General features: G+C 38.2%; 1 protein-coding gene across 1 annotated transcript in view; it reads left to right on the top strand.

Annotated features, from left to right (window-relative positions):
- The window catches only part of PRUNE2 (prune homolog 2 with BCH domain), a 144247-nt gene extending 118740 nt beyond the window's left edge, over positions 1-25507 (top strand). Inside the window, exons 12-20 of the mRNA XM_075527458.1 lie at positions 3445-3621; positions 8673-8775; positions 12299-12430; positions 12583-12669; positions 16113-16211; positions 18296-18331; positions 18853-18891; positions 20420-20467; positions 22665-25507. Of these exons, the coding sequence (XP_075383573.1) occupies positions 3445-3621; positions 8673-8775; positions 12299-12430; positions 12583-12669; positions 16113-16211; positions 18296-18331; positions 18853-18891; positions 20420-20467; positions 22665-22686 (743 nt within the window). The 3' untranslated portion in view covers positions 22687-25507. The remainder of the gene's footprint in view (positions 1-3444; positions 3622-8672; positions 8776-12298; positions 12431-12582; positions 12670-16112; positions 16212-18295; positions 18332-18852; positions 18892-20419; positions 20468-22664) is intronic.
- The last annotated feature ends 1432 nt before the right edge of the window (positions 25508-26939 follow it).

Below are 26939 nucleotides of genomic sequence, written 5' to 3'. Positions count from 1 at the left end.
AGCCTTTGTTATTTCTGTATTTCTGTCACTTTACTGTTAACCAGTATGTGCTCTGCTGTTACCCGCAGTCATAATCTCCCACAGATCAGTGTTTCTAGAACGTTGTGCCAAACCCAGGGAAGTAAATGCTGAGAAGACGTAGCTGTTGAGACTATAGAAAACAGTGATTTTTAGTTTGTCATGCTCAGACTGCTGAAGGTCCATTTGAACTATAAAAGGCAACTGAGAAAAGCAAGGCTGTTGTCATGATTCAGGGGTCCACCTCATTGCTGGAAAACTGATGGTTCTGTAATACAAGAAATACTGAAACCCACGTGTTTAAAGAATGATGAAGAAGAATCATCACAACTTCAATGTGCAAGAAAATAGATGAGAGCAGAAATACTAAAGTACTTGCCTTAAACTAGCACCTGACATTTAGGGATTGGTTGATCATCAGTATCACGGGGGGGGTGTGTGTCACTAATACATTACATTTAAACATTCTCTTTCAGAACCTGCTCTTGTTTGTGAAATGAGCTTTTTATGATTATTACATTACATGACAGAAAAATTGTATTTCTGAAAACCATATGTGCATACAGGTGAAGGCCTCCACCCAAATCAGTGTTATTTGGAAAGTAAAAGAGTGTTTATTATTTTGTCTGCAGATGTTTATTTCCTTTCTGAATTTCACACTGGTGCATCTTTCTCTGCAAAATCAACACTCCAGGCAGTAAAGCATAGCCACTTCAGCAGGAAGAGGCAATCTAGTACCATTTCTGTCTAAAAATAATTCATTTGGCCAGTTCCAGCATTGTAAGTTTTATCAGGCTCTCTTTTCATTATTTTTCATCATTTGCAGTTTCACCAACAAAAAAACCATTATCAAACCCCAAATACAATTTCAGTGTTAGTCTGCCAGTTACCTAGCCCAGCCTCTTTTCACTAAAGCTGTTCTGCCAGCTACCGTTCTTTCCCTCAGCCATGCCCCTTCTACCCTCCGAGGAACCAGCTGACTAGACAGTTTTCCTAGGCCGTTCTGATAATCCCATCTATCTATTCTGAAAGCACCTGAGCTGATATCTAGGTTTGGAGGGAGCGGGGTTAGGCATTTTGTAAGCTTGTTCCCAACGTCACAGAATATGCGATACTTCAAAACTGAATGCTAAGTGTATTATTAAACATCATGAGCATTGTACTGTGAGAAGGCATGATTACGTACCTCAGTTCCACAATATATAATCTACTGAGCAGCAACTGTTAAACCAACTTGAAATAGCATACTTGAAAAAAATCTCCTTTTGCAGTCTGTTCTTCTTCCCAACCTTATATCTCCTCAAACTCCTTTTATTTGCAGATCCTAAGGAAAAAAGGCTTATGTAGTCACATTATATGTGCACGCGTATGTATTTCTTGATCTTCCATCCATGTTTCCACCATTAACACAATTTTACTTTAGTAAGTTTTTAACTCATTGGCTGGTTAGGCAGTGAGGTAGGAGGTGAAATATTACTGCTTTCTTGCAAGATTCCAGCAGGCAGGAATTAGGTAAAGAAAAGAACTGATGATAGACTCAGCTTTTGTTGCACATGGGAGAATCTACCTCAGGGAGGGGGACTTTCCACCAGTATTATTCCCTAATAATACTTTGTATTAGGGACAGAAAATACAAGACAGGTGGCAGTAGAAATTCAGGCTTCATTAGTCCTACTGTAACAATAAATGTGTGCTCAACCTAATATATATTTTTTTTAAAAGTTCAAAGCTTTTTTTGTGTGTTTTGAGGAACTTGATATTCCTAACAAATTTGGTGGAATTATTGATAGTTTTTAATGCAGAAATCAGTTTTACAAATAAATAGTCAGTACATGTATGTGTATGTGCCCATAGGTTCTATGTGTGTAGATATATGTGGTATATACACACTATACTATCTTATTCCTGATTTCATAAAGAAAATTGATTTAATTCTTATGATAAACTGGTGTGTTTTAAGGATCATATACTTCCATTTGTGTGAGTAGTTCGAGAAGCAGCATTAATCAAAGAGGTATCCAAAGATAAACCAATACATAGAAAGGTTTGAGGAGTTCTACGAAACATTGTGCTCTTTACTTCTTCTTGTCAATTAAAATCACTTCTTTTAGTTTATTCTTAACTCTCAACTCTCATACGTCTCTTTGGTATTTTCAAATAAGATGTCTGATCAGCTTTTTGTGTACACACATGTATTTTCTTATGTATGTCACTACATCTTTATTTACTGTTACCTCGCTTATTGACTCACACGATCAAATTCTGCTCCTACTTATGACTGCAGAGCCAGAACAGTTGATTTTCTTTACTTCAAGTATGTGTAATGCGTAAATGTATAGAATCTTCACTACGAAGGTAAATTGATAATATGCAGAGAGCCACAAGGCAAAGGTGCTTCAGCAAGAATAATAGTACAAAAGAGAGAGGTTTTTTTTTCCCCACAGAAAAAACAGTATGTTGTAACAATAACTAAAGAAGGAAATGAAATAATTCCAGCTGTGGACGGAATCACTTTTCATGTCACTTTCTGTGTAACCAGCCATTAAGTTTGAAAAACTGGACTGCGGTTAAATTTGTTTTTAAGAGCCATCTCGTCAATGTGCAACGGAAAAGCAGATTTTGTTAATTACTTCACAGCTTTTCTGAAACTAAGAGTATCCAGCAGAGAGGAGGTGCTATGAGACTTTATAGTCTCTTGTCAGCTGTGCAGTTAATTTATTGTGATCATTGTGTCTGTGGACTGCATGTACCTGTTCTCTCATGGGTGCTGGTATGAACAGGCCAGATTGCCTGGCTGCTCTGTACTTCACATCTGGGAGGAAACTGGTATTTAACCTCAACCGAAAGGCCCTGGGGGAGACGAATACTGTGCTTATATGAGGAGTCAGCATTATCTCATGACCGAAGCAGAGGAAGATGGGCGTTCTTCATATTTGCTGGTGCCAAATGTGAAGAGATGAGAGACAAACTGGGAAAAAGTTGAGAAGCTGTAGCTCTGTCGTAATTCCTCTCTAGACAAGAAGCATCGCTGTGTTCACTTTTAGTTCCCTATTTTGCTTTTTAGTATAGTTCTCACACTTGCAACACAAAGATTTTTAAAGACCTACAGTGCAGTACCTCTAGTGAGCATCTGATCAGTTTTACTAACTGGATGCAAAAATGCAAAAATCCCTTGGCGGTGTTCTGCGTAGTGATAATTGCTGCTGTTCTTTTTATGTTCATAATGATGAAAAGTTTAAAAAAATGGAAACTTCGCATTTACTGACTGTTAGATGATCAAATTCTGCTCTTATTTATACCAGTGCAGATCCAGGATAGTGCTGTAAAAATCCAGCTGATTTCAGTCATCCATTTCAAATGTATGTAACAGAGAAAATATTTAGAGCTTTTACAGGCAGATGTAATATATACAACTTTATTTTTCAGAAGAGCAAACTGCCACTAAGGATGCTTCCCAGGAAGAGTCTGAATCAATTCCAGAGTACACTGCTGAAGAGGAGCGTGAGGACAACAGGTTATGGAGAACAGTGGTTATTGGAGAACAAGAACAAAGAATTGACATGAAAGTCATTGAACCTTACAAAAAGGTCATTTCACATGGAGGTAGGAAAACCCTGAATGCATTTTTTAGATTGATGTAAAAAATTCGTGCTTTATTGAGCATGATTTATTTCTATTTTAGTTCAGTTATCATACTGGCAAGGGGAGAGAGAGTTTATTTTTCAGCCATGGCTGAAATCAACCTGACTTTCAATTCAGTGTGGCAATGACTAATAAGTATTTTAAATACAAAGCAATTTCAGGAGTAAGAAATAAACTAACATACATGTGTCAGGAACAATTTGGTCATTGTAGGCTAAAGCTGTCTTCGAGTAAGGAAAAAAACTTTTCTCCTACAGAAAAAATATTTTGAAAACTTTATTCTGTGGATTTTGGCAAAAACTTTTGCACAAGGAGGTATAGTGCTCTGTGATTTGCTGAATGATGTATGTGGGTGCACAGATCTAAACAAGTAGAGTGGCGAATTAAAAAAAATACAGTTTTCCCTGGGGCTGCCATTCGTCTGGCTAAGCTCCTTATGTTATTTTTCTGCCATTTATAGTTGCCAGCAGATAGCATTTCACCAGCAACTGTTTTATGTTTTTTTCATGTAATTTGTTAATGATTATCAACTAGCATATCAAAGAAAACATTTAAAGTAGGAAAATGACCTTTTGTGCTTGCTGTATTGTCTCCTTTGCTCATCTGCTCCCTAACTGCCTCAGAGAATTTGTAGTTCTGGTGTTACTAGCACACTTCCGTATAAATTAATTCAAATGGATAGATATTACTATAGATTTTGAAGGAAGAAAATGAAACAAAGCTTTCTAAGTGCCTTTTCCTCAGTGTCTCAGGTTTAGATTATCTTTGGATCCTGTATGTTTGGGAGATACTGTTTGCCAGCTGTTAATAATGGTATTAAGTAAGGATGTGTTGTTCTGTTCCTGCAGAAACTGAGGCAGGTAACTTAGCATCTCAGAGGTAAGATTTGTGAGTTTATATGAGGATGCTTCTGCCACAGTGTTGCTGATCTGTAACATCATTTAAAGGTAAACCATTGTTTCCAGTATATTTTCAGTGTTGAATCTCTATCTGGTAAAAGTGACATAAATAAATTATGTTAAATATGTTACCTGAGGATGTGGTCCTCAAATTTGCACATTTGCATTAAAAGCAGTTAAATGCTAGCCTACAGATGTTCACAGTGGCCAGTGTGCAGAAGGTTTAGTCGGAATTAATAAAGATGTTTAAACCTCCAAGCATTTTCCCACTATAACAACACCATCAAAGATTTATGAATATGATGACACCTCAGACACAGTTTAGCAAACAGACACAGATGGCATAATTTAGGAAACAAACATAAAATATTTTGAGGCCTTGCTAATGGTGTTTATTTATGTTTTTTGTATGCTGTAAACTAGTCTAGGTACATTTGTGGCGAAAACTGTCATGTACAGTTCCTACTAGATGCTGGTGTATACATTTATACCAGCTTTTATGAAAAATAAATACCAATCCATTTTAGTGAGTGGAGAGGTAGCTCTTCATTGAGTACTGCTTGACTGTTGAACAAGGACTAGTTCCAGTGGCAGACATCTCTGATGGCAACTGTGAAGAACATAATAATGCACAGTTATCGATGGGAGTCTAGGTCATTCAGCTCAGCTCTCAGTGTGAAATAATCAGGATTCATATTTTATACGTCTGGCATCTGGTTTTGTTAGATCACTCAAATCTAAGATAAAGAACATTACATTTCCTTTACTTTTGAATGGGTGCTGGTCAGTAACAATGAGTTTCAGCCCACCACGGGCTAAACTGGAAATTTTGCCTGAAATCTAGCCATATCAAAACGAGTTAAGGACTGGATTAAATTCTGTGTTTATGAAGTGGCAAACTGAAGATGTGGAAAGAAAATCATTTTGATGCATGGGTCATGGGAATGGTGAACGGTGTTGTTGTTTAACCCGGCAGGCAGCTAAACACCACACAACCGTTTGCTCACTCCCCCCCGACAGTGGGATGGGGGAGAGAATCTGGGAAAAAAAAAAGTAAAATTTGAGGGTTGAGATAAAGACAGTTTAAAAGGACAGAAAAGGAAGGGAATAGTAATAATAATAATAATAGTAATAATAACAACAACAACAACAGAATATACAAAATAAGTGATGCACAATGCAATTGCTCACCACCCGCTGACTGATGCCCAGCCAGTCCCTGAGCAGCGATCGCTGCCCCCCAGCCAACTCCCCCCAGTTTCTATACTGAGCATGACGTCCTGTGGTATGGAGTAGCCCTTTGGCCAGTTTGGGTCAGCTGTCCTGGCTGTGCCCCCTCCCAGTTTCTTGCTGGCAGGGCATGGGAAGCTGAAAAGTCCTTGACTAGTGTAAGCACTACTTAGCAACAACTGGCACCTAAGTGTGCTATCAACATTATTCTCATACTGCATCCAAAACACAGCACTATACCAGCTATTAGAAAGAAAATTAATCTATCCCAGCCAAAACCAGGACAAACAGTTTCTACATTATGGCGGCTGGGCCTATTCTGTATGATGTTCCCTTTGGCAATGCTGTATTGTATTATATTATCTTTGGAGTGGTTTAGAGGGCCAGGAATCTTTCCTTTAACCTCAAGATTGAGAACAGGTTCTGGCTAAAATTAGTTAATTGGAAGTCATGTCAAGCATCTCTTGATGATTCAATGATCTACTGAACATTCCTCCCTGCCAATGACAGATAACACCAAATGCAGAATCTAGGTGGTAGCCACAAAACAGGAAAGGGGAGAGTAGACTTGGCAGTCTAGGCGTGAGATTGCCTTCCACATATGTTGATGGAGAAATTTCTTAGAGATCTGTCTCTTTGTATAGGCTGACTGAGAATTTGGCCAAATGGCTTTTACTGGCTTCTAGTGATGAATTAAAAAGCACTTCTCCCTTGGGTGAACATTCCTTGCCTGCAAGCATGTGTAAGAAAAAGTGGCTTAGATTTATCTGTGGGTTTTTCTTCTGTGTGCTGTTAGGTGGCATCTGCACATAATCATTTTGCTTTACATGAACTGCAAACTGTGCTGTGTAATTTAGTGGACACACCTGCCACAATGTGCTCTTGCTGCCAAACTCCTGAGCCAGCTGGACAGATTGCTTTATGGCAGCATGATATAAATTGTTCTGAAAGTCTTTTAAGGATTTTTAACTTTATGGAAGGAAAGAAATCTCCTTCCTATTTGTAAAGCTGAGGGGGGAAAAAATACTACTTTGGGAAGACGAGAGATGCCAAGATCATGGAAGGATGGAGTTAAGGCCAAGGACAGAAAGTTTCCTGCAGTGTCCAAATTATTATTCAGTGGATGAGGTCTAGGCTAGCTAGCATTCTCAACTCAGTGTTGATGTTACCATCAACAATATGTGTTATCATCTTATCCAATGCATTATACTTAGTCAAATCTACCAAATCAAATTCAGAAAGAAAAAACTCCAGCATAATCCTTCAGCAGGTTGCTTTGCCAAGCCTTGATTCAAAACAATATGGCTCGAGGCAGGAGACTTGCTTCTGACATGCACATTTTTCTCTCAGAGACTTACCCTTCTTTTGCTCCCCTTTGTAGCTGGGGAAGTAGTGGTGTTTTTCTGTCCTTTAAGGAATAGCTGAAAGCCCTAAACAGAGTGTGCCTCTGTGTGTGTCCTTGTGACTGGGATAGTGTTGAGAGTAACCAGCTGTGGTTCTCCTTGGCATGGAAGACTTCATGGGCAAGTGCCTTGAAGCACCCATTTTGTCAGGGGTTCTGGATTCTTTGAAGATCTCTACAAAGCTGTGTAAGAAATTACTCCCTTGACATAAACATCTTCTTATTTCAGCTAGCTGAGACTCAGCGTAGGTGTTGAGTGAGAAAGGAGAAAACAAACTAGTCTCTCACTCTTCCCCGGTTAGCACATGTGGATTGTGTATTATCTCTGTTTTTCCATAGAGAATTTTGCTTTGCTTGGCTGGCTACAATGCAAGAAGTTCTACGAGCATTTGAGTTAGGCATGGATACTGCTCTCTAGTACCTAAAAAGCACTGTAAAAGCCTTAAAATCTCCTTATGAAAGTGTTGTATAGGTGCCAGTATTATCCTTTAATTTTGTCAGGAATGTGTTCCTATCTCTGAGGGAGATTCAGAGTTTCCTTCACAAACATCATTATCTCCCTCATGGTTAGTTTCTCCTAGCCTCTTTTGAAAGGCTTTCAAGTCGTTCTCTAAGTATATCCAGCTTCTGTCTCTCTGCATTATTAGTGCCATCTACCTACAACCATTTCTACAGCATCTTCATAAATTGCCTCATGCCTGCACATATCTTTTAAACAAAACTTTCAACAGAAATGCAGGAGTATTTTGTATTTATTATTAATAATACAGAAAGCCATAGCAGCTGCAAAGGATTGTGGAGAAGATTAACCAACATGAAAAAAAAAAAAATTTCTTTTGGGTGACAAGCAACTGTCCTGGACCCTAGAACAGTAGTGCTGCAGCTTTGAGGGTTTACAGCTATCGTTAGGCAGCCCAGAGAATGCCAGTATTGGACAACTGCAGTATCCAAGGTAAAAAAGTATTTTATACAAAACTTGCAGCAAAGGATTTAGCTGATCCCAGGAACTTTTAAAGGTATAGTGGGGTGCAGCCATAATTGTAATATCCTGAAGCCCTTGGAGCTGTGCAAGCCAACTGAGATTGGATTGTGAGACTTTGTGAAACATCATTCAAAAGATGCAGGATAACAAATGTAGGATATTTTCTGTAGCCCCTTATTTCTCAGTCCAAGGTGAGTATTCAGCACACAATTGCTGTAGAGATGCAATGAACCAGGAGTTCAGATAAGATTATATTACTTACAAAGTTTTTTTGCTGGTCTCTATAGAGTTTACTAATAGTTGTGCTAAGTGTGTTTTTCAGGAGTTCAACATCACTGACTATCCTGCTTCCTTATCGCTTGATGATAATTTGTACATTTTTGGTCGTCTTCAGCAGTAGACATAGTAGCTCTATTCCAGGACTTTGAGATTTCTTTTTAAATTTATCTTGTTAAGAGCCTTTGACAAAGATAAAAATGCCTTTTCGTTTTTTCCACAGGATACTATGGTGATGGTCTGAATGCTATCATTGTGTTTGCGGCATGCTTCTTGCCAGACAGCAGTCGAACTGATTACAACTATGTCATGGAAAATCTTTTCCTGTGAGTGATATGTGAGCAATGTGACAGCCTTTTGAGTTAGCACTTGTAATTATGTAGTGAGAGATAATCTGTCTTTAATTAAGAGGTAATTTTGGTCATTAGAAGGGGAGTGATCTGAATGACAAGGAAAATAGCAGTTTTAGATAAACTACTCAGTGGAGTATTATTTTGGTATTCTTTACCTACTCACCCTCCCAAATTAAGGCGTATTTGTCAGGACCAAATCTGACTGTAGTATCTCCCTAAATGTCAAGGAATGCAGTACCTTCAGCTTCTCGGGCCTACAATCATTGCACTATTTCACTAGTGATTTCCAGCCCTTGCTGAGAACAATCAGCATGGACTTAGGCCACCAGACTGGTTTTCACTGTTCATTTTTTGTTATATATTATCATAATGTATCACTGTCTATCGTATTTTTAATATATGCTGCGGCTGTGTTTAGGAGTCACAGGACCATTTTGTGACACTTGTTTTAAAAATACAGGATAAATTACAGTTGCTGACACAAACAGCTCTAAGAGCTTTTCCTGACACCAGCTGCTTCTGATTCAGTTAGAAGCGGCAGGGGCCGGTTGGGTAGGACACAGATTTGGCCACATGAACTCAAAGTTATCACAGGACAATTACTCTTAATGGCAACTTGGTTTGGCAGCCAAAAATTGTGAAGGCAGCACTCCCTTGAAGTGCCTCCAGCTACTTCCACTTACAGCTGTTAAAAAATGAATCGCTCCAGTGTTTTCTATGCTAAAACCCATTTCTAAAGCCAGCAGAGGCCTGGCCTTCGCCATTTGCAGCTTAGGAGGCACCAAGAGCACAGACCCAGTCTCCTTAAAACTCCAGTCCTTGAAGATCCACATGGTGACAGCCAGTACCTTCAAAATTGTGTCTACATGTGAAGAATGAGATTGAGCGCTTTAGTTCCAGGTCAGACCAACTGCTAGCGTTTGTCTGGTAGAGCCTCTAAGACCCCCATGTCATCTACAGTAAATGATTTACACACCACCCAATGATTTAGAGGGGGGGAATGACTACAGTGGTTTTAACCTGAAAACTAGGGAACAAAGCTGAGAGTAACCATGACTGACATTAAATAGTTGTTCTTTGACTTCACCCAAGACCCTTGTTCATAGATAGAGCTGGTGGTAAATGGACCTTGCAGAGAAAGCCTTTTCAAGCCTTAAGAGACTTTTCCACATCACTTGAGGATATTGCCAAAGTCAATTTTATAATTCACTGTCTTTTTCTGGGGTGGTAGCATAAGGGGGAGTTCAGGTTGGCTGTGAACCTTCAGCTTATTTTAAGGCTTACAGGCTGTTGGTTCTCTGTAAGAGAACAGAAAAGGGCAAGTCAGATCAGCCCTTTCTTTCAGTTGTAGGCCTGTTAATTGCATTGAAATGGAGGGAGTGCGATAGTTTACAACATATCCAATAACTGATATATTTAAATATTTGTGAATTCTTTAATATTGAATTATATAGGGGTCTGGAGGACCTGCAAATCACTAAACCTCTTCTCATTTTTTATACAGCATGTTTCTGATAGATACTCGTGCACTTGCAGTCTATAAGCCACCTCTAGTTTCTGATTAACCACTGTACTCAATTGTTCCTGAGTTTTGCAGTTACTTTCCCTTCTGGATTCCCTTCACATTTCCAGTTACCTTGTTCCTGTTTGTTACCTTGACTAATCCTGTAAAACTGTCTTTGAAGAGTTGGGTTTGAGCCAAAACCTTGAGACAGCATCTTCTACAGCACTTCTTCTAGATGATTCAGAACCACACAGAAAATTCTGCTGTTTCATTTGTGGCTGCCTGATACAGTCTAGAGATTACAAGTTTTTTAAAAGAATCGCAACTTGAAAAACTACACTTTGAAAATCAAAACCAGCCCTTTTTGCTTTCAGAATGAGTGAATTGTTCTAGTCAATAAGAAAAATTCTGTCCCTCTTTTCAATTAATAAATAAATTACCATTATTACCAAATAATAGGAAATTACCAGTTAGGTAAGGTTTGCAAGAGAGCTCAGCATCCCTAAAATGGCAAATGTTCTAATTCAGCCCACAGTGAATAAGAACTATTGAGTGAAAGTATGTGATATAAGTGAGACCTGACTAAAAAACTAGCAGAGGTTCCTTTTTGTCGTAATACTCCTCTTATTCCTGATGAGAAGTATGCGTGGTTGTTCTTATTATAACTGAGTATTCGTAATATTCGCAATTCCCTTTGCACCTAGGCAAATGTAGACATTTTTCAGACTGTCTCTGTTTCTATAACTGAAAGGCTTGTAGCGTTTTGAGAAGTACTTATACACACTTTTCTGTATGTTTCAGTGTCTCAATGCCTTTAAAGCACTAGATGTTGTGCCCTATGGGAAGGGATAATTTCATAAAATGTCAGATAGTCAGTAGGTTCAGTTAAATTAAGCGTTTTGCGCCTTAATGTCCATACAATCCCTCGCTTTGGTATTTCACTGTTAGACATGAGCCTTTACAAATGTCAGGCAAAAGCAGGGAATGCACAACAATGCACAAGGTGAGAAAGAGAGCAGTGAAAAGCGTTGAGTGAGTAGTGATTTAGATGGGATTTACCAAATGCATGGCAGTTAATGGCCGCCTACTTTATGCCCAGGTAAAATATCACTCTCTTTGGTGAGAACTAGATTTCCTACTATTCTTTTAAAGCAGCTGCATCTTAAGGAATTTAAGGGTCAGATTAGATCGTGAGTCATTCCCATACACCTGTGAAAGCAGCCATTATGCTCAGGGATAGAGCTGCCTTTTGTAGTGAGTGCACTCGGGCATTCAGGTTTTTAAGGTGTGACTTGTGATTTTTCACTGTAGTTTTTACATAGACATGCCTTGGGGCTGGATAGTAGAGAGAACAATTTGAACATTCCTGTGATGAACAGCTCCCAGGTGAGGTAGGGACTACTGAGCAGAGCATCTGCACATATAATCCCGGGCAAGAATTTAAAGCTAACCCTTTCATTTGAGAGAGTACTGCGGTCTTCTAGGTAGGGTGAGTTTGGCCCCAAGGGCACTGTTCTGTCTGAATTACCATAGTCGAGCTGAGGAATTTAATGAGTGTTTGGAGTGTTTTTGCATTGAACAAATATGATGATTAATAGTGAAGACAAGTTTCTCAACAGTTAATTTCAGAAGTTCCTGGAACTTCACATGGTCCTGCCGTGCTCTGCTCTCCCTCGCAAAATCTCATGATTTAATGCCCTTTTAAGAAAAAGCCAAGTCACCTGTGAGATTTGAAAACTCACTAGGAAACTGTATCTTTGTAAGAAACCACATATTTCTGAAGATTTAGATAAGATTGTGGTTTTCTAGTTATACATCTAGAGGTAGCATGGCAACCAGTGCTAGCTAAATGTTTGCTTTGGTTTAAAGGAAAAGAAAACGCTGTCTTGTCATAAATTGCTTAGTCTGCCTTGATTTATTCGTAGTAGACTGATTTAGTTTGGGCTTAAGTGGATAAGGTAAAGTATGTGCTCACTTCTGTACTTTTATCAGCTATGTAATCAGTACCTTAGAGCTGATGGTAGCGGAAGACTATATGATTGTCTACTTGAATGGAGCAACACCAAGAAGGAGGATGCCTGGACTGGGCTGGATGAAAAAATGTTACCAGATGATTGATCGACGGTGAGTAGTATTTTCCTTTCTCATCCACAGCCATTATTTTAAACACTGTCCATTTCCATTACTCCCCTGTATGACAGTGTTCACTGTATATGAACTTTCTGTGTGTTTTGTGGTTTTTTGTTTTTTTAAGAAACCGTTTCTTTTTTACTTAGATTACGGAAGAATTTGAAATCATTTATAATTGTTCATCCATCATGGTTTATCAGGACAATTCTGGCTGTGACACGACCTTTTATAAGGTATGTGGTGAATACCAGTGATTTCTATGTTCCTAAGAATACAGAAGCACCCTAAATAATCAAACATGGCTGTTAATCTTTCACTGAAGAGTACTCATTTTACAGTTCATGTTGAGATTTTGATAGTTGAAGTTGACTTTCCTAAAGTGAGTGGAGAAAACCCCATGATTTATATGAGTATCTAGTTGAAGACATCACAGGTGATATCGTAAACCTGTATGTGTATGCAGAACTGGGAATTCAGTCCCTTAAAATTGTCTTTGTTCCAAGCTCAGCTAAAAGGCTTGTAGAAAAGGGGTCTGCATATAATAATAATCACTTCATAAAAAAAATCCTGGCTACAGGACAAGGTTAAGCTACACTTCTGGGTTTAAACAAAATTAGTTGCTGCTCATGCTAGAGGACTGCCAGTACCCTGAGCTGTTGAATGCTCAGGAGTTCTGGTTCCAAAAAAGGTTTAACGCCACCAAAAATAATGCTTTGATTAGTAAAAAAGCGAAGAAATGTTACAGACCGTGAGGACCTCACAAGTTGTTGAAGAAGATGGGCAAGCATGAAGTTGAAATCCTGAGATCAGGGAGAGCAGACTGACAGGTGTGAGAAAGAGTTGCTTCAGGCAAGAGAAGCATAATCTACAGAAGCCACGCAGCAAATAACATACGTCATGACAGACCTCAGAGAGGTCTGCCCCCAGGCTGCAGATGAGGACACTGGAGGTGTCTGTCGCAGGGTGCTCTGTCCTGGTGGGGTGACACTGGGATGGGGGAGCACATGAGTTCTTCCATCACTGCCAAAGTGCAACAGGCAGAGTATCGTAACGGAGCTGCTTCTTTCAGATGTGGTGAAATACACACTAATACCAACTAATACACACAAATGGTTTCTAATACCAGCTAGAAAGTGACAATTAAAAATACCGGAGTAACAGGGAAACAATACTTGGAATTATCAACAGTAATGATGGGATTCACTGGGTTGCATTTGGTGTCTGAGATATTTCTGTTGTCATCCTATTTGCTCCCAGAGGAAAGGTAGGCAGTAAAATTTTAAAAAATCAAATATGACACATCTGTTTTAATTCATTAGTCATTTATTCAGGATGACCATACTGAGCAGCAGTGACTAGAGCTTTTGCATTGCCAAACAGGAGAAAAAGTTCACTCTAAACAGTTTGGCAAAGCAATTTAGCAGTACAATACTAGACACAATAGAGACCAGTTAAAACTCTCCACTTCAGCCAAGAGATTGAGTCTCTCTGCAAGAAGAAAGTGAAGTGCAAATGGGAGCTGAAAAATGGTGGGCAGGACACACGGCCAATGTGACTTTTGTGGAAGATGACATAAGATATTTGAACCCTCAACAAGGACAGAAGAGCACTATGAGAAAGCTGAGTAAAAAACTCCAGGAGGCACAGAAAGAGAGTCAATTCAGTAACAATTAATGTAAGGAGAAAGAAACTTGATTAGATTGAAGGCCAATGGCTGTAGCTTAGTTTGCTAGCCTCAAGCTGTTCACCAAACCACTGACATGCACAGTGGGAATTTTAGAGTAAGAAATTAATTGGTCCAAAGACAAGCAGAGATTTCAATGAGATAGCTAAACATGAACAACTTAATTTTAATTCTGTTTCAGCTGAGATGTGGGGCAAAACAGTAGGAATCAAGAAACTGACAGACAACAGAATGGCAAGGGACAGTCAAGTCACTGAGGGTGTGCTACAGTCAATTCTACCTCAAAAACTGGCAAGGTCATTTGGTGGTGTCTGGGACTTGGACATCTTGACTGACAAACACTAAACAATTGACAAACACAGGATGAAAGAACTAGTGGTTGCAAAGATAGATCCTAGATACTCTTTATGGACCAGATATTCACACTAGAGATCATCTTAGCTGTGTTAGATAAGAAATTAGACTTCTAAAACAAGTGTCTGTGAAAGATATTTGGTGTTTGATGGAAATATTTAAATAATAGGAAGTTTACCACTATTGGCAGCATGCCTCCCCTAAAGTCTGAAAGAAACAAGGACTTCTTATTTCAGTCATGTATGTGGGATGCCTGTACACAGACTCCCACATGAAGCAATTACTCAGCAGTCAATCACTGTGGTGGAATTAATGGTCCCAGGAGAATCCTCAAGTGGAAAAATTAACCCTTGAAAGATTTTTAAAATTTTTTTTCTCTCCCTCCCCCAGTCTTTAGAAGCTTCTGATTGGCTTGCAGCTTCCAAGTTACTTTAGCTGGCAGTTCAGATGATGCAGACTATGATTAACATTCTGGATAAAATGCTAAGAATTATCTGTCTGTTATCATGGCTTTAACTGGACGATTGTGAGTGATTCATGCATCTTAAAACATGACCATTGGCCTGCTCCAGTGTGTGTGCCTAGTGATGCTAATCTGGTACAAAGACAAATTAAAATGGATGAGCTCAAACAACTATTCACGGTACCTTCATGTATTCCTGTTTCAGTTGTCTCACTTTACCTTATTAGGAAGATATGTATGGTAAGGGGAGGGGCAGTAACCTTCTGCTCAGAGCTATTTCAGAGGCTTCATGTTGTCTCGTCATACCCTCAGATCAGCAGTAAATAGGAGGAATATGTTTTTCATGGCCTACACTAAAGAACATTTACAGTCAATGTGCATTCATCACTGTTACTGATGTTAAAAGACTATCTAAATACAACCAGAGGTAAATTTGGAAAACTGCTTTTTGAGCCAAATGAGAAAGATAGAATTCTCATAAGCTGATACAGATCAAATAATTTAGGTTAGACAAGTGAATAGCCTTATTTTTTAATGTGTGTTTTCTGAACAATTTAGCCTTTTTCCAAGTGATCATTTCTCAAACACAACAAATGATTATATAGCACAGCTGAAATAAACAAAGGAAGTATTTCCTCATAAGAAGGCCCTGCAGTAAGAATAGACATGCACATACACAATCAGGTCCGTACTCATCTAAACAAATGAGGAAGTTCAGTTTTATTATGTTTGATTGAGAATCAGTGTCAAATATAAATGCTAATTCATCACGATCACTTCATGTTAATTCATCATGACCATGTTAAGTGAATGCTTCCCATCTCTTTTTACATGTAAGTGGGCTGTAGGGGATTTTATTTTTTTCAGAATTTTAATACATCTCTTTCGAACTGTAAAACTAATCGCATTGCCTAGTATGTAGGCATTACAACTTATAATGTTGTCCTAAATACTGTGATTCAGCCTAAGCAAGGAACAGCAAAAGGTCTAGACTTTATTTCAGCCTCACTAGAACACAGGTATGCTCATGATCAGCTGAACTCTGTAACTGAAATATGAATAACAAAATGCTTAATTATTTAATACATTAATTACATGCCTCATCTTTTTTTTTTTAACATATCGTAAAAGATTTGGGGGGAAAAGTCAATTAATGTGTTGTTTCTGTGTTTCAGCTCAAAGTTCAGCAGTAAGATACAGTACGTCAACACCCTGGCGGAGCTTCATGAGATGATTCCAATGGAATATGTGCACATACCAGACAGTATTGTCAAGTAAGTGATGTCCAGTAAGCGTGTACTTGTTCTAATGGAAACGATTTCCACAAACTAGTAATAGTGTTTCAGAGTCTGTAACAAAAACAGAAAGCCCCTTCCTGGTATTGTTACAAATGCTTATGTGTTGTTCCACAAAAACTCCACATTCCTTCGGAAGCAGGAAAACTATGTGTGATGAAAACACAAAACACAATAAATATATACTGCTAGGGGAACCAGTGTTTATAGGAAGAGGAAGGTTTTGTACTGGATCAAATGATACTGCTGGTAAAATGAAGAAAATCTTTCAGGCTCAGAGTCCCTTCATCAACCCTATGACTATATAATCCAAATTGGAACAGACTGTTCACTCACTAATTGCAACCCAGTAAGAAAATAGGAAAAAAGTTTAACCCTTCCACAGGTATCACCTATGCTATATTTTTCCACAACTTTTACCACTATTTAAGTAAAAATATTTTTAAGTTTTAGTCATACAGAGCTTTGAACGGAAACAATGACTCAAAGATAGCCTGTTCAATAGAAAACCACTGAAAGTCTATAGGTTCACCGTTCCTTATCTTGTTGATTTTCATGGTTTAACCCAGAACCACAATCTGTGCCTCAGTTCTTTCTTCTTATGTGTGAAGGTTTTTTAAATGCAGGTATTTATAAAGGAAATAATATCTATTAAAAAACTGTAGGAAGTTGATCTGAGTTACTCACCTCAACTGGCTTTTTTTCAGACCTGAAAACAACAAACTGAAATGGTATACCAAGACTGAAAACCTTGGAAATCAATCAATGGTTCTCATGTGGGTCATTATTAAAAAGATAAGCTGTTCAGGAAAGCATTTTTTTAATTATTCTTTTTATCAAATGTCCTAGGTTTTGAACAGGCAAACATTCTGTTCTAGAAAGTATTTTGATGAGTAAACATACAAGTATGATTGTCTTTTCCTTATGGTTTATCAGTGACTCAGTATGAAGAACACTTCTTTTGGAACTGTCGCTGATCTCTTCAACCCAGGCAGGAGTTTTCACACCTGCCTCGCAGTAGTTGTGAAAGGAGCATAATTTCCTTCATGGAGCTAGTGCTTGCTCTGATACTTGTGTAATCCAGGGAGCAAGTGGGAAGCTCAGTTCTTGCAGTGGCACTTGTAAAAATAGTAAATTACTGTCATGAAATCAGGGATCATAGGGACTTTCACTCAAATTTGTTTGCTGCTGTAACTTCTTCAGAGGTGGAGTGATGCTAAGAATGTGGAGCACAGAGGTTATTGGTGACCTGATAAAGAGATGTCCAGAGTGTTTTAACATCCGTAAAATTTTTTCATCCTCCCTCCATCCCTTCCTCCTTGGCTCCCAAAATCTTTTGATTCCTGTAAATATTTTAATTTCTTATTGTTCCCTTTGATACAGACCTGATACTTCAGTGTTTCTCTCTCTGCTTCCTTGCTATTTTACTGTTACGCTGTCTGTAGCAGTACACACGCCTGTGTTACACACATTTTTTCTTCTCTGTAGACTGAAAACTGTTTGGAAAGTCCATTCACCTCTCAGACCAAAGGTGAAATGATCACAGCACCAGTACCAAAGAAACTTTAGGACTTAGAGCTTAAGAAATTTTAGGGAACTGCCTACTTCATGTCATCAGCAGCCAGATGAGAGATCACGATTTTGCTGAAGAAAAAATCGAAAGGTGACAAGCGTGCCCATTGGCGGCAAGCATTTTCAAGATGTTGTGATACAAAGATTTAGTGGGTGTGTGCATTCAAGGCACTGTGAGTGGTTATTCCCATGCCACAGGGAGAAGAGCAGTGTTCAGCTGATAGCTTCCCTTCTGCTGCAAACTGAGAAAGATTCCCGTAGCAAAATAAAATACAATTCAGCTTTCAGCTTCATAATTGCTCCGCTGGCAAGAACAGAAATACCACCTATGGTCATGAGGAATGTCACCTGTAGAAAGTACATAGGGTTATGCCAGGATTTGGGTTGTGTGGTTGTTTGGTAGTTTTTACTGAAGTGGGATACAATGTGCCTGTTGTATCATATGAACTTGTACATCTTTTCTCTTCCTTCACCCACTCTTATCTTGTAAGGTATGATGAAGAGAAGTGTATTAAGAGAAGAATGAGGTAAAACTTGCTTTCTAGCCCATGCTGCTGCTCATAATGGAGTGAATCTGTGTGACAGCCTTTCACCTGCAGGCCACCTCAACAGCTGAATGAGAGAGGACTTGCAATGATGTGGAATCTTACTTTCCCCTTCAAGCTGTTGAGATCAGCCTCCCTTGCAAATAAAATTTACTCAACTGTAAATGTCCTTGACTTGGCCCAGGCTGCAGCAAGTTTAATACTGTTTGATAGAGCAACTGAATGCTTTCAGCTCTGTCCACTGGGCATGCCTCAGATCCCTGCTGCTTTTATGTTTCTGCCTCTAAATAAGCTAAGTAAGGAGTTACAAATTAAAGGTGGATTGAGCACAGGGATAAATGGTATCATCCTGAACTGAAGAGCTTCAGGGTCAGTGCACAATACGGGGTGCCTATTTTAGAAGCATGTACTATATTTGTTCTTTGCTCTGCTATTGCTCTGCTTCTCTCTTATGCTCTGCTTGCTTCTTTGTTTCTTTATATCAATAACTTTTATTCATGCAGACTGGATGAAGAGCTGAGGGAAACTTCAGAAACAGCTAAGTAAGATAGCTTTCAGCTGGGTGCTGGCATTATATTTACTTGTTTCACAGGAACGGATTGAATGCAGTAGTATACTATGTGTTTGGTACAGCAATCAGCTTGTAGTTTCAATTACTGTGTAAGTTGCCACATTTGTGAATTGACTTCCCCTCTCACTATAAGCAGCCTGCTTTTGTACCATTGGGTCTCAGTAAGGAATAATCACACACTTACACTATAAAAAACATTTTTGCTATTTTTTGATGATTGTTTCTATACTCATGGGGAAGACGGAAATAACTTTTTTACTCCATTAAAATGGTTCATTAAACATTTTCTACCCTTCACCCATTATGTCAGATGATTTGTAAAGTTTTTAGGAGGTTGTTCTTTTTAAAAAATTTTTTTTACAATTTACTAAGTTAGGGATAGCTATTGTACCTCATTCTCAGTTAAGGTAGGTAGGTAACTTTTCCTGTCTTTCCAGTGTTGGTTGGACAGGCCAGTGGATTAATACTTGACAATATTGTATTGTCTATGGTCACTTAATAAATCAGTGTCAGCTGATGATCAGATATTTTAAACTCGTAACTCTGTGCTTTGACTTTAACATTCTGAGGCAGTATAGTGTAAAGTAGCATAGGAATCCTTAACTGGAAGGACACAGTCCTTGACTCACTGAGCAGAGCTTAGAAAGTATCCACTGCACTTTTTTCATGTGTGCATTGTACACAAGATTCTGGAGAAGGGAGCTGTGTCTGTTGGTTCTAGTATGACATTTTTCACATGGTTTTTGTAAGCAAAGATTTTGAGGTTTTGAAGTTTCTTTTCAGTCTCCTTCCTTTAGCTTGTGCACTTCAGAATTTTTATCTTACCGCTTCTTCTTTGTGGTATTTTTTCTGAAGTTTCTTCTTTTGTGGTACACGTTTTCCTCCGGTTCTCCTGAGATTAGCTTTTGAAACGACCACAGAGAAATACCCAGACCACTGGCCACTGCGTTTTGATTCTAGCAGTTAGACTGCCTTGGAAGCAATAAATTCACATAAGTAGTTATCTGATACCACCTGCATGTTTTGTTAAACAAAAGAAGAGGCCCACCCAGCCTTGAAATGCAACTTCTATCCCTTCTATTCAAACATTTTCAAATGCATTGTAGTATATGACAATGAAAACTCTGTGGAAGAAAGCTGCTTTCTTGTTACTCCTTTCATTTAAAAGAGTGCAGGCTGCAGCATAGCAAGTGAAAGGGGAACTAAATATTCATATGAGGCATCACTGATTATTGTTATTGTTGGATGTATGAAGTCACTGTAGTGCATTTCCCTCCCCCAACTTAAAGAAATAGCTTAAAAAGTTATTACTCAAACTAATTTGTGTTGCAGGCACTAAGCTCACTACATTCCTATCAATAACATTTGTGTGTTTTTGCCATCAAAGATACTCACTACAGTTAGTTATTACATCCCCCAAATTTGATGTCATGTTTAAAAAGAGAAAGAAATAAACACAGAAGAAATGTTTACTACTACCTCTTTTCCTTTGTACCCAGAACTAGCTGCCTCTCAAATGATCCAGAAATGACTTCAGTGGAGCAGGAGTAAGAATTTATGCCTAATACTGTTGTTACATTTTAACATTATTTTACAACCATGCTGCTAGGAACTGAGGCTGGGTAGACTCCATAAAGCTTTTTTGAGACCTAAATGCTTTTATAGTTGTTTTCAGGAACGTGATTCAACATATGCAAGCAGAAAAAGCACTGAAGTTAGGATTTATTATATTTGCATTGCAGATGTGTTTAAAGTGTCCTCCACCATTTCCAAGCAGAGACAGAATTCTTAGCCTGAGGACATTCAGGTTAAGTTATGTGAAAAACAGATAGAAAAAGTGCAACATGATCAGAGTGAAGATGGTCCCATGCATTATCCTCAATTGAAAGTAAAGTGGTAAACTTGCCATTCTCACTCAGAGATTAAAAAGTCTTACATTTTACTTTGATTTCTGGATCGTGCTCTTGATGTCTTCCTTCTCTTTGCTTTTTGTGCTTCTCAGCTTCTCTCATAGTTATTTCCCTGACTAAATCTCCAGTATCTTTATGTCTTTTCCTTTCAAAGAGACTGGTTCCCTTGGAAATAGGAATGTGTCAGTCCTCTGGCATGCTGTTCCTCCATCTGATACCATAACTGAAGCATGCGAATGGAAAACCCTGCACTGCTCTTACTGCGCATCAGTGAGGGTGTTTGCAGCTGCAGTGTGTCACACAAGCACTAACGGTTCGTTGCTAGAATAGCGTGTCAGGAGGACTAACCATTACAGCAGCGTATGTATTCCTGGCGAGAGTGTACAGGGGAGGAGTGGTTGGGGACCTTGCACTCTCCCTACCCATCTGGCTGGTATGTAGAAACACACTGGTGTCTCACACTGGAATATTGTTCAGGAAATAGCATGTAGTAAACCTGACTCCTCAGTAAAAGAGTCCATCAATAACATGAGTATTAGTAAGCAGGCAAATAATTAGAAGTACACGTAGCAAACAGATGCATAAATAAAACGGAGCTTTTCACTTTTAAAAATAAAATTGTACTCTGGTAAACTATCGTAGTATCATAGCTGATACGTAGGTTAGAACCATAAGCTAAATTCCTGATTCCTAGAGGACTTGACATAAAATCTCTGAGCATCTTTTTTTTTTTTTCTCAAGACACTGTTTATTCTGTAGTGAGTCAATATGAGAACTGTTTTTTTGAAGTATGAGCACAGAAAACAAATGACATGTTAAAGACCATTTTTTTATGATTTTGGTCTTTTTGTGGCTTGAATAATTTTCCTGTTTTTCTCAAAAGAGAAGCTGGGCAGCAAAAAGCAAGATGAGAAGAGAATTTGTATTTAGCTTAAATAAATATAGTTAAGGCCAAATTAAGGCTAATTCTCTGCTATTTGTTTTCTCTGCATAAATATGAATCTGTCTTCAGAAGTGGCAATAATTTTCCTGTGGTCATATCACTCATTTCTGGTGTCATTTCTTCAGGAAATAGGATTTCCCATGTAAATGCCTCCACAATGATAACAGTTTTACACAGACTTTTCTTCTGTATGCTTTCTGCTGAAACATCTCTGGAGTCTGCCCAGCTCTTAGTTTGCTTCTGTTGTCTTTTTCATGTCTATTCCAAAGGCTTTTGTCTATTGTCATGCTCTCTTGTATTTTATTTGGTTTACTTTCTTGCAATTCCTTATGACTTTAAAAAAAAAATCATTATGAAATATTCACAGTGAAAGAACCCTGTGAGTTCTGTAACAGTTCATAAATATTGAGAGTGTTTTAAATAGTTATGTATTCTGTGAGGAAAATTGTGTTTTGATGCAGTGTTTATGATGACAACTTCTTATTCTAAAGAATGCTTCTGAAGTGTTTGATGACATGTGCTTTGCACTAAATGGCAAAACCATACTCCTAGAAACATTTTTAGGGGCACCTATATCTTGCTACACTGTGGTGTCATTTTACCAGTGGATCTTTCCACATCTGGTGTCTACTTCAGATTGGAATTGCCAGGAATGTATTAATTTCAATAAAAACAGTAACAGTTCTTACTAAGGTCTATATTTTCCATGTATAGTAGGTAGGATGTGTGTAAATTATTTGACACCAATGCATTTAAGTAAATGAGAGATGAGGATGCTCAACACTTTGTGGGAGCTCAGGACTGGGGAAATGACTAGCCACATGTTTCACAGCACTGATTTCCCTTTTTTTGTTGTCCTTTTGTGTTTGTTTTTTTGTCTTTAATATACAGCATTGACATGACCCTGAAATAAAAAGCATCGTTTCCAGGCATTTGAAGAGGAGGATTTGCTTGGATTTTCATCACCCAGACACCCATGACCATGGTGTACAATAGGCAATTTGGGTTAAGTTTTTTTGGTTTATGATTTTTCCATGTCATTCAGCAATTCAAGAAGACCAAAAGGGCCAATCCTGTTGCCATGGAAACAACAGAATTTTGGGCCTGGTTATTTGTGTTGTTTTCAGAAATAGAGTTTTCATTAGGAAAGTTGTGTCATCTAGCATTGATTTCTATGTGTGTGTGCAATTTCTGTTTAAAGGCATACTATTTTACCAACAGTGTGCCTCATGAGCAAGTCAATGAGGATGTGGATTTTTGTTTCATTTTTTACTTCAGCATATTAATGTTTATGCACAGCTGAACAGAATAGTTGTTGTTACAATAAATGTTAGCCTGGTTGTGTCACAGAGCAGCAGCAACTTTATTGTTTAAAAATTATTCTAGAAATGATGCAGGACTTTCTTGAATTTGTCTGTTTCTTGCTGTCTGAAAAGTCTTTCCATGTTCATTTAACCTTAATGTCTTTTTTATTTGGTCACAGAAAAAAATGATACAGTAAAAAAATAATAATTAGTCATCAAACAGACTTCCCAGAGGACAAATGAGTAACTGAAATTAATTTCATTTTAATAATTTAGTTTAGTATCTTTATTTTAGGGATAGTTTTTATAGAAGCAGCTAATCCTGTAAATGATTGTCATATATTCTAAAAGCCTTGGAGCATTAATTCGTTGTCGTTGTTTTCTAAATCTGTTTTTCCAGAACTTTTTTTTTAAGTTAAGAGTCTTCAAATAGCATCCTAACTCCAATTGTAAAGGCTATTAATGCTATGAATATGAAACAAATACTTAGTATTTCCTACTAACAACTGAAGGTTAAATGTATAAATCTACAGTTGGGAGTCACACTCATTTGTTAGGAACAGATGTCAAAGTATTATTCAAAGTGTATATAATATAAAAAAAAAAGCATTACAATGCAGTTTATTGTCTGTGTCATAGAACACAGCAGTAAAAACATGAAAAGGAAAAAAACCCTAAGCATTTCTTGTTTGCTGCTGTCCCGTGTACTGGCACAAAAGACACTGTACTATGTCCTCATATTCACTGGAAGATAGCTGCAGTCTCTCAGACCATTCTTTTGCAAGAGAGTGCACATTAATTGTCAGGTGAATTCCGCTTGTCTGCTTTAAAAAGATGAGAGTCAAGAATACGTCTAATGCTTTCTCTGCCCCTAATGAACACACGCATGCACTTTCCAAACCTGCTGACTCACCTGCCTTTTGGGATGTCCTGACAGAAGTAATAGTGTACGCACTCTCTGAAATATTATTCTTATCTTCACGAGGTTCTTATATGCCCTAGAATTACATCTGTGGATTCTCCACTTCGTCTGTAAATAAGTCCTTAGACATAACAGTTCAAGATAATTTGCACCTTCTTTTTACGTGTACACTAACTCCAGTCTTGCTTCCAGTCCAGAATTATCAATGAAAGAGAAGACAAGCAAAAGTTTTCTTGGGGAATAAAGTTAAGCAAAAGGCAGGACAGCATGAGCCTTCATTTTTCAGTAGGATCTAAACTGAAAGTGAAAATTATATTTTGTCCTTCATTTAAAAGACTGATATTTTTGTTCTGTGGTTTGCACATTTCCATCTCTGTCAATTTGTGTCCTGTATTTGCAAGGTAGTCTGCAGGCAGGGAAGCAAGCATCCATCATTGTGTGCACAGTTGTTCAGCTACTGTAATGAAGATTGACAAAATTGTCGGAAAGGCAAGAACTTGCCAAATGCTTTCTTACCTGCCAGCATCAAAACTGAAGTATCTGCACCTTTGCATCCTTGCTCTGTACTGACAGGTGGTGCATTGTGTCTCTGTCATACTGGCCTGCTGTATCGCATCTTTCTGTCAGTTCCTGTCAATTTTCACAGAGGAAGGGCCTAATCCTGCTGACCGTTGTTGCTGCTCTATAAACTTGCCCTAAATTAGGATCCGGTAGTTTCCACCTGTTCTCAGATATTCGAATCTTGGCTTGTGTCTGCCTTATAAAAGTGCTGTCACTTAGTATATTGGGGATAATGTTTTATGTACAGATTAATATTTGTATTAACTTCCAGATGCTAATTAAGCTTCACCTAGATCTAAACTATTAAAAGCATTTAGTAGCATGAAGTCACATCTTCTGTAGACCTGTAGTTTAAGCCACTAGAATGAGCCAGATGACTTGTGTTACGCTATAGGTGAGAGAAGTGTTCGCTAAAAGAGAAGTTCACCACAAAGCAGAGGTTCAGCACAAATCTTCATGCACTGTTTGAGCCCTAAGTGAGGTATAAGAGATTTCTGGTCTTAGTGGTGGATGTCAGCTCAGAGGTGAGTTTAATTCTAAAGGCTTTGTGTGAAATTACTAAACAGTAAAGCTATACATGAATTAATATGATTTATGTGGGTGGACTAATAGTGGCAGCTTGAGATGGAAGGAATTTGTTTAAGCCAAATGTCACATTCAAACAAAATGGGGCATCAATGTGATGGCGCAAAAATGATTGCAAGATCGAGGTGCGGTTATCTTTGCTTATTAATATATTTTGAAAAGTTTTTTAATGTTATGGCAATTCTATATTATACTAACAATAATGTATCAATATTAATAAATCAGTAGTTTGTTGAAAGATGAATATAGTACATATAATTGCACAGATATAATCTTTTATATACGGATTTTTTCTACTGTGTATCAGAGTGCTCAGATCAAATATAAATTAATAGTTGCAATTTTTTTTTGTTAAAAGACCTATGCTGACAAATTATATATTAAGCAATACAAGGATATCTAATATCATTGTATGCATATATATACCTATGAATCAGAAATAAAGAACTGCAACCCCCACTGGAAGTATTTCCTTTCAGCTTCAAGTTTTTTTCTTTATTCCCTGGGTGCATGGAAACACTTGACCATTTCAAATCACAGTTCTTTGCATAGTTATAAATATTTTTTTCTTTCCATTCCCTCCCTGTCCTTCCAAAAATTGAGACTGAGTCAATTCTGTGTCTTGTGATGTTACTGTCCACCTCCATGTATTCAAATCCTTCCTTTGCTGATACTAGCAATGTTGTTCCTGAAAGAAAGAAGGAGGAGCTCTTCAAATTGCTCTCTGATTTGTGTCTATGCTGTTATCTAAAAATCAAATGCATAGATAGTGTCACTCTATCTCATACGGTAGGCAGAAAACAGAAGCTACAGGGTAGAAACAGATTGACTGTGAAACCACCCTGGGCAGTTTAACAACCTTGTTGACTGCCGTGAAGGAAGGAGTCAGAGCTGGTGGATGTTCAGTCTTCTCACCTACCTGGTACCATGTGTCCACTCCTGTCCCAATCTATGTCTGTGTCAAATGGGTCAATTTATAGTGCCACTACTTTAAGTAAACCTGGCTGACTTTTGGACAGCTAACCTGGAGCGTTGGCCAGTGAGGCACCAAATACGAGCTAAAAGGGCATAACCTATGGCTTCTTAATTGCCACCCACCTGCAAGCAACTCTATGAATGCTCCTAGACCTTTTCAGTGCAAAGTCAAAGAAGTTGGATTAAACTAACGTTTCATGCTTGCTGAAAATAGTCTCCTTGACTTTTGATAGGTTTGAAGATTTGTCACATCTTAAGGGTTGATAATTTAGGGCTTAAATTGAGCCTCAGAAACAGACTTAATTATGGCCATGTCATACAAAAGAAGTGCTGCTAGATTTCAGGAATCTTAAATTGTGTTTTGGTTTTGATTATCTTTCTCCAGGTCCTTCCAATATAATTTAATTACAGTTTAAATGTTTTGTTGGCAGTTGATCTCTGGTGTGCAGTAATATGGCATGATTTATACCCTAAATCTCAGGGGTTGGAACGGCTACGCTTACATCCAGCTATAATGCTGTAGCTCAGAGAGCTGTGGGTCATCCTAATACCATCAATCGTGGTATTGAGAGTTCAGATATTTTCTCTTCCTTACCTTCTGTGTGCCTCGCCACCTGGCAATTTATGTCTTCCAGTAATTTGACTAATGTTCTCAGAGTGCTGATTAATGGCTTTTGTAGCTGGGAACACTGGTGCAATAGACACAGCTATTTATACAAGGAGAAGCTGAATATGCAGGTAAGTAGTAACACAGAAGCCTTATTTTCAAAAAAGAAAATCCTACTATGTTAGCTGTTGACATCTTCCTGTTCTCTGATA

Source organism: Mycteria americana, chromosome Z (genome assembly GCF_035582795.1).
Source record: "Mycteria americana isolate JAX WOST 10 ecotype Jacksonville Zoo and Gardens chromosome Z, USCA_MyAme_1.0, whole genome shotgun sequence".
NCBI lineage: Eukaryota > Metazoa > Chordata > Aves > Ciconiiformes > Ciconiidae > Mycteria > Mycteria americana.
Note: the sequence above shows the minus strand (reverse complement) of the source record. Positions and strands in the feature narration are given on the sequence as shown.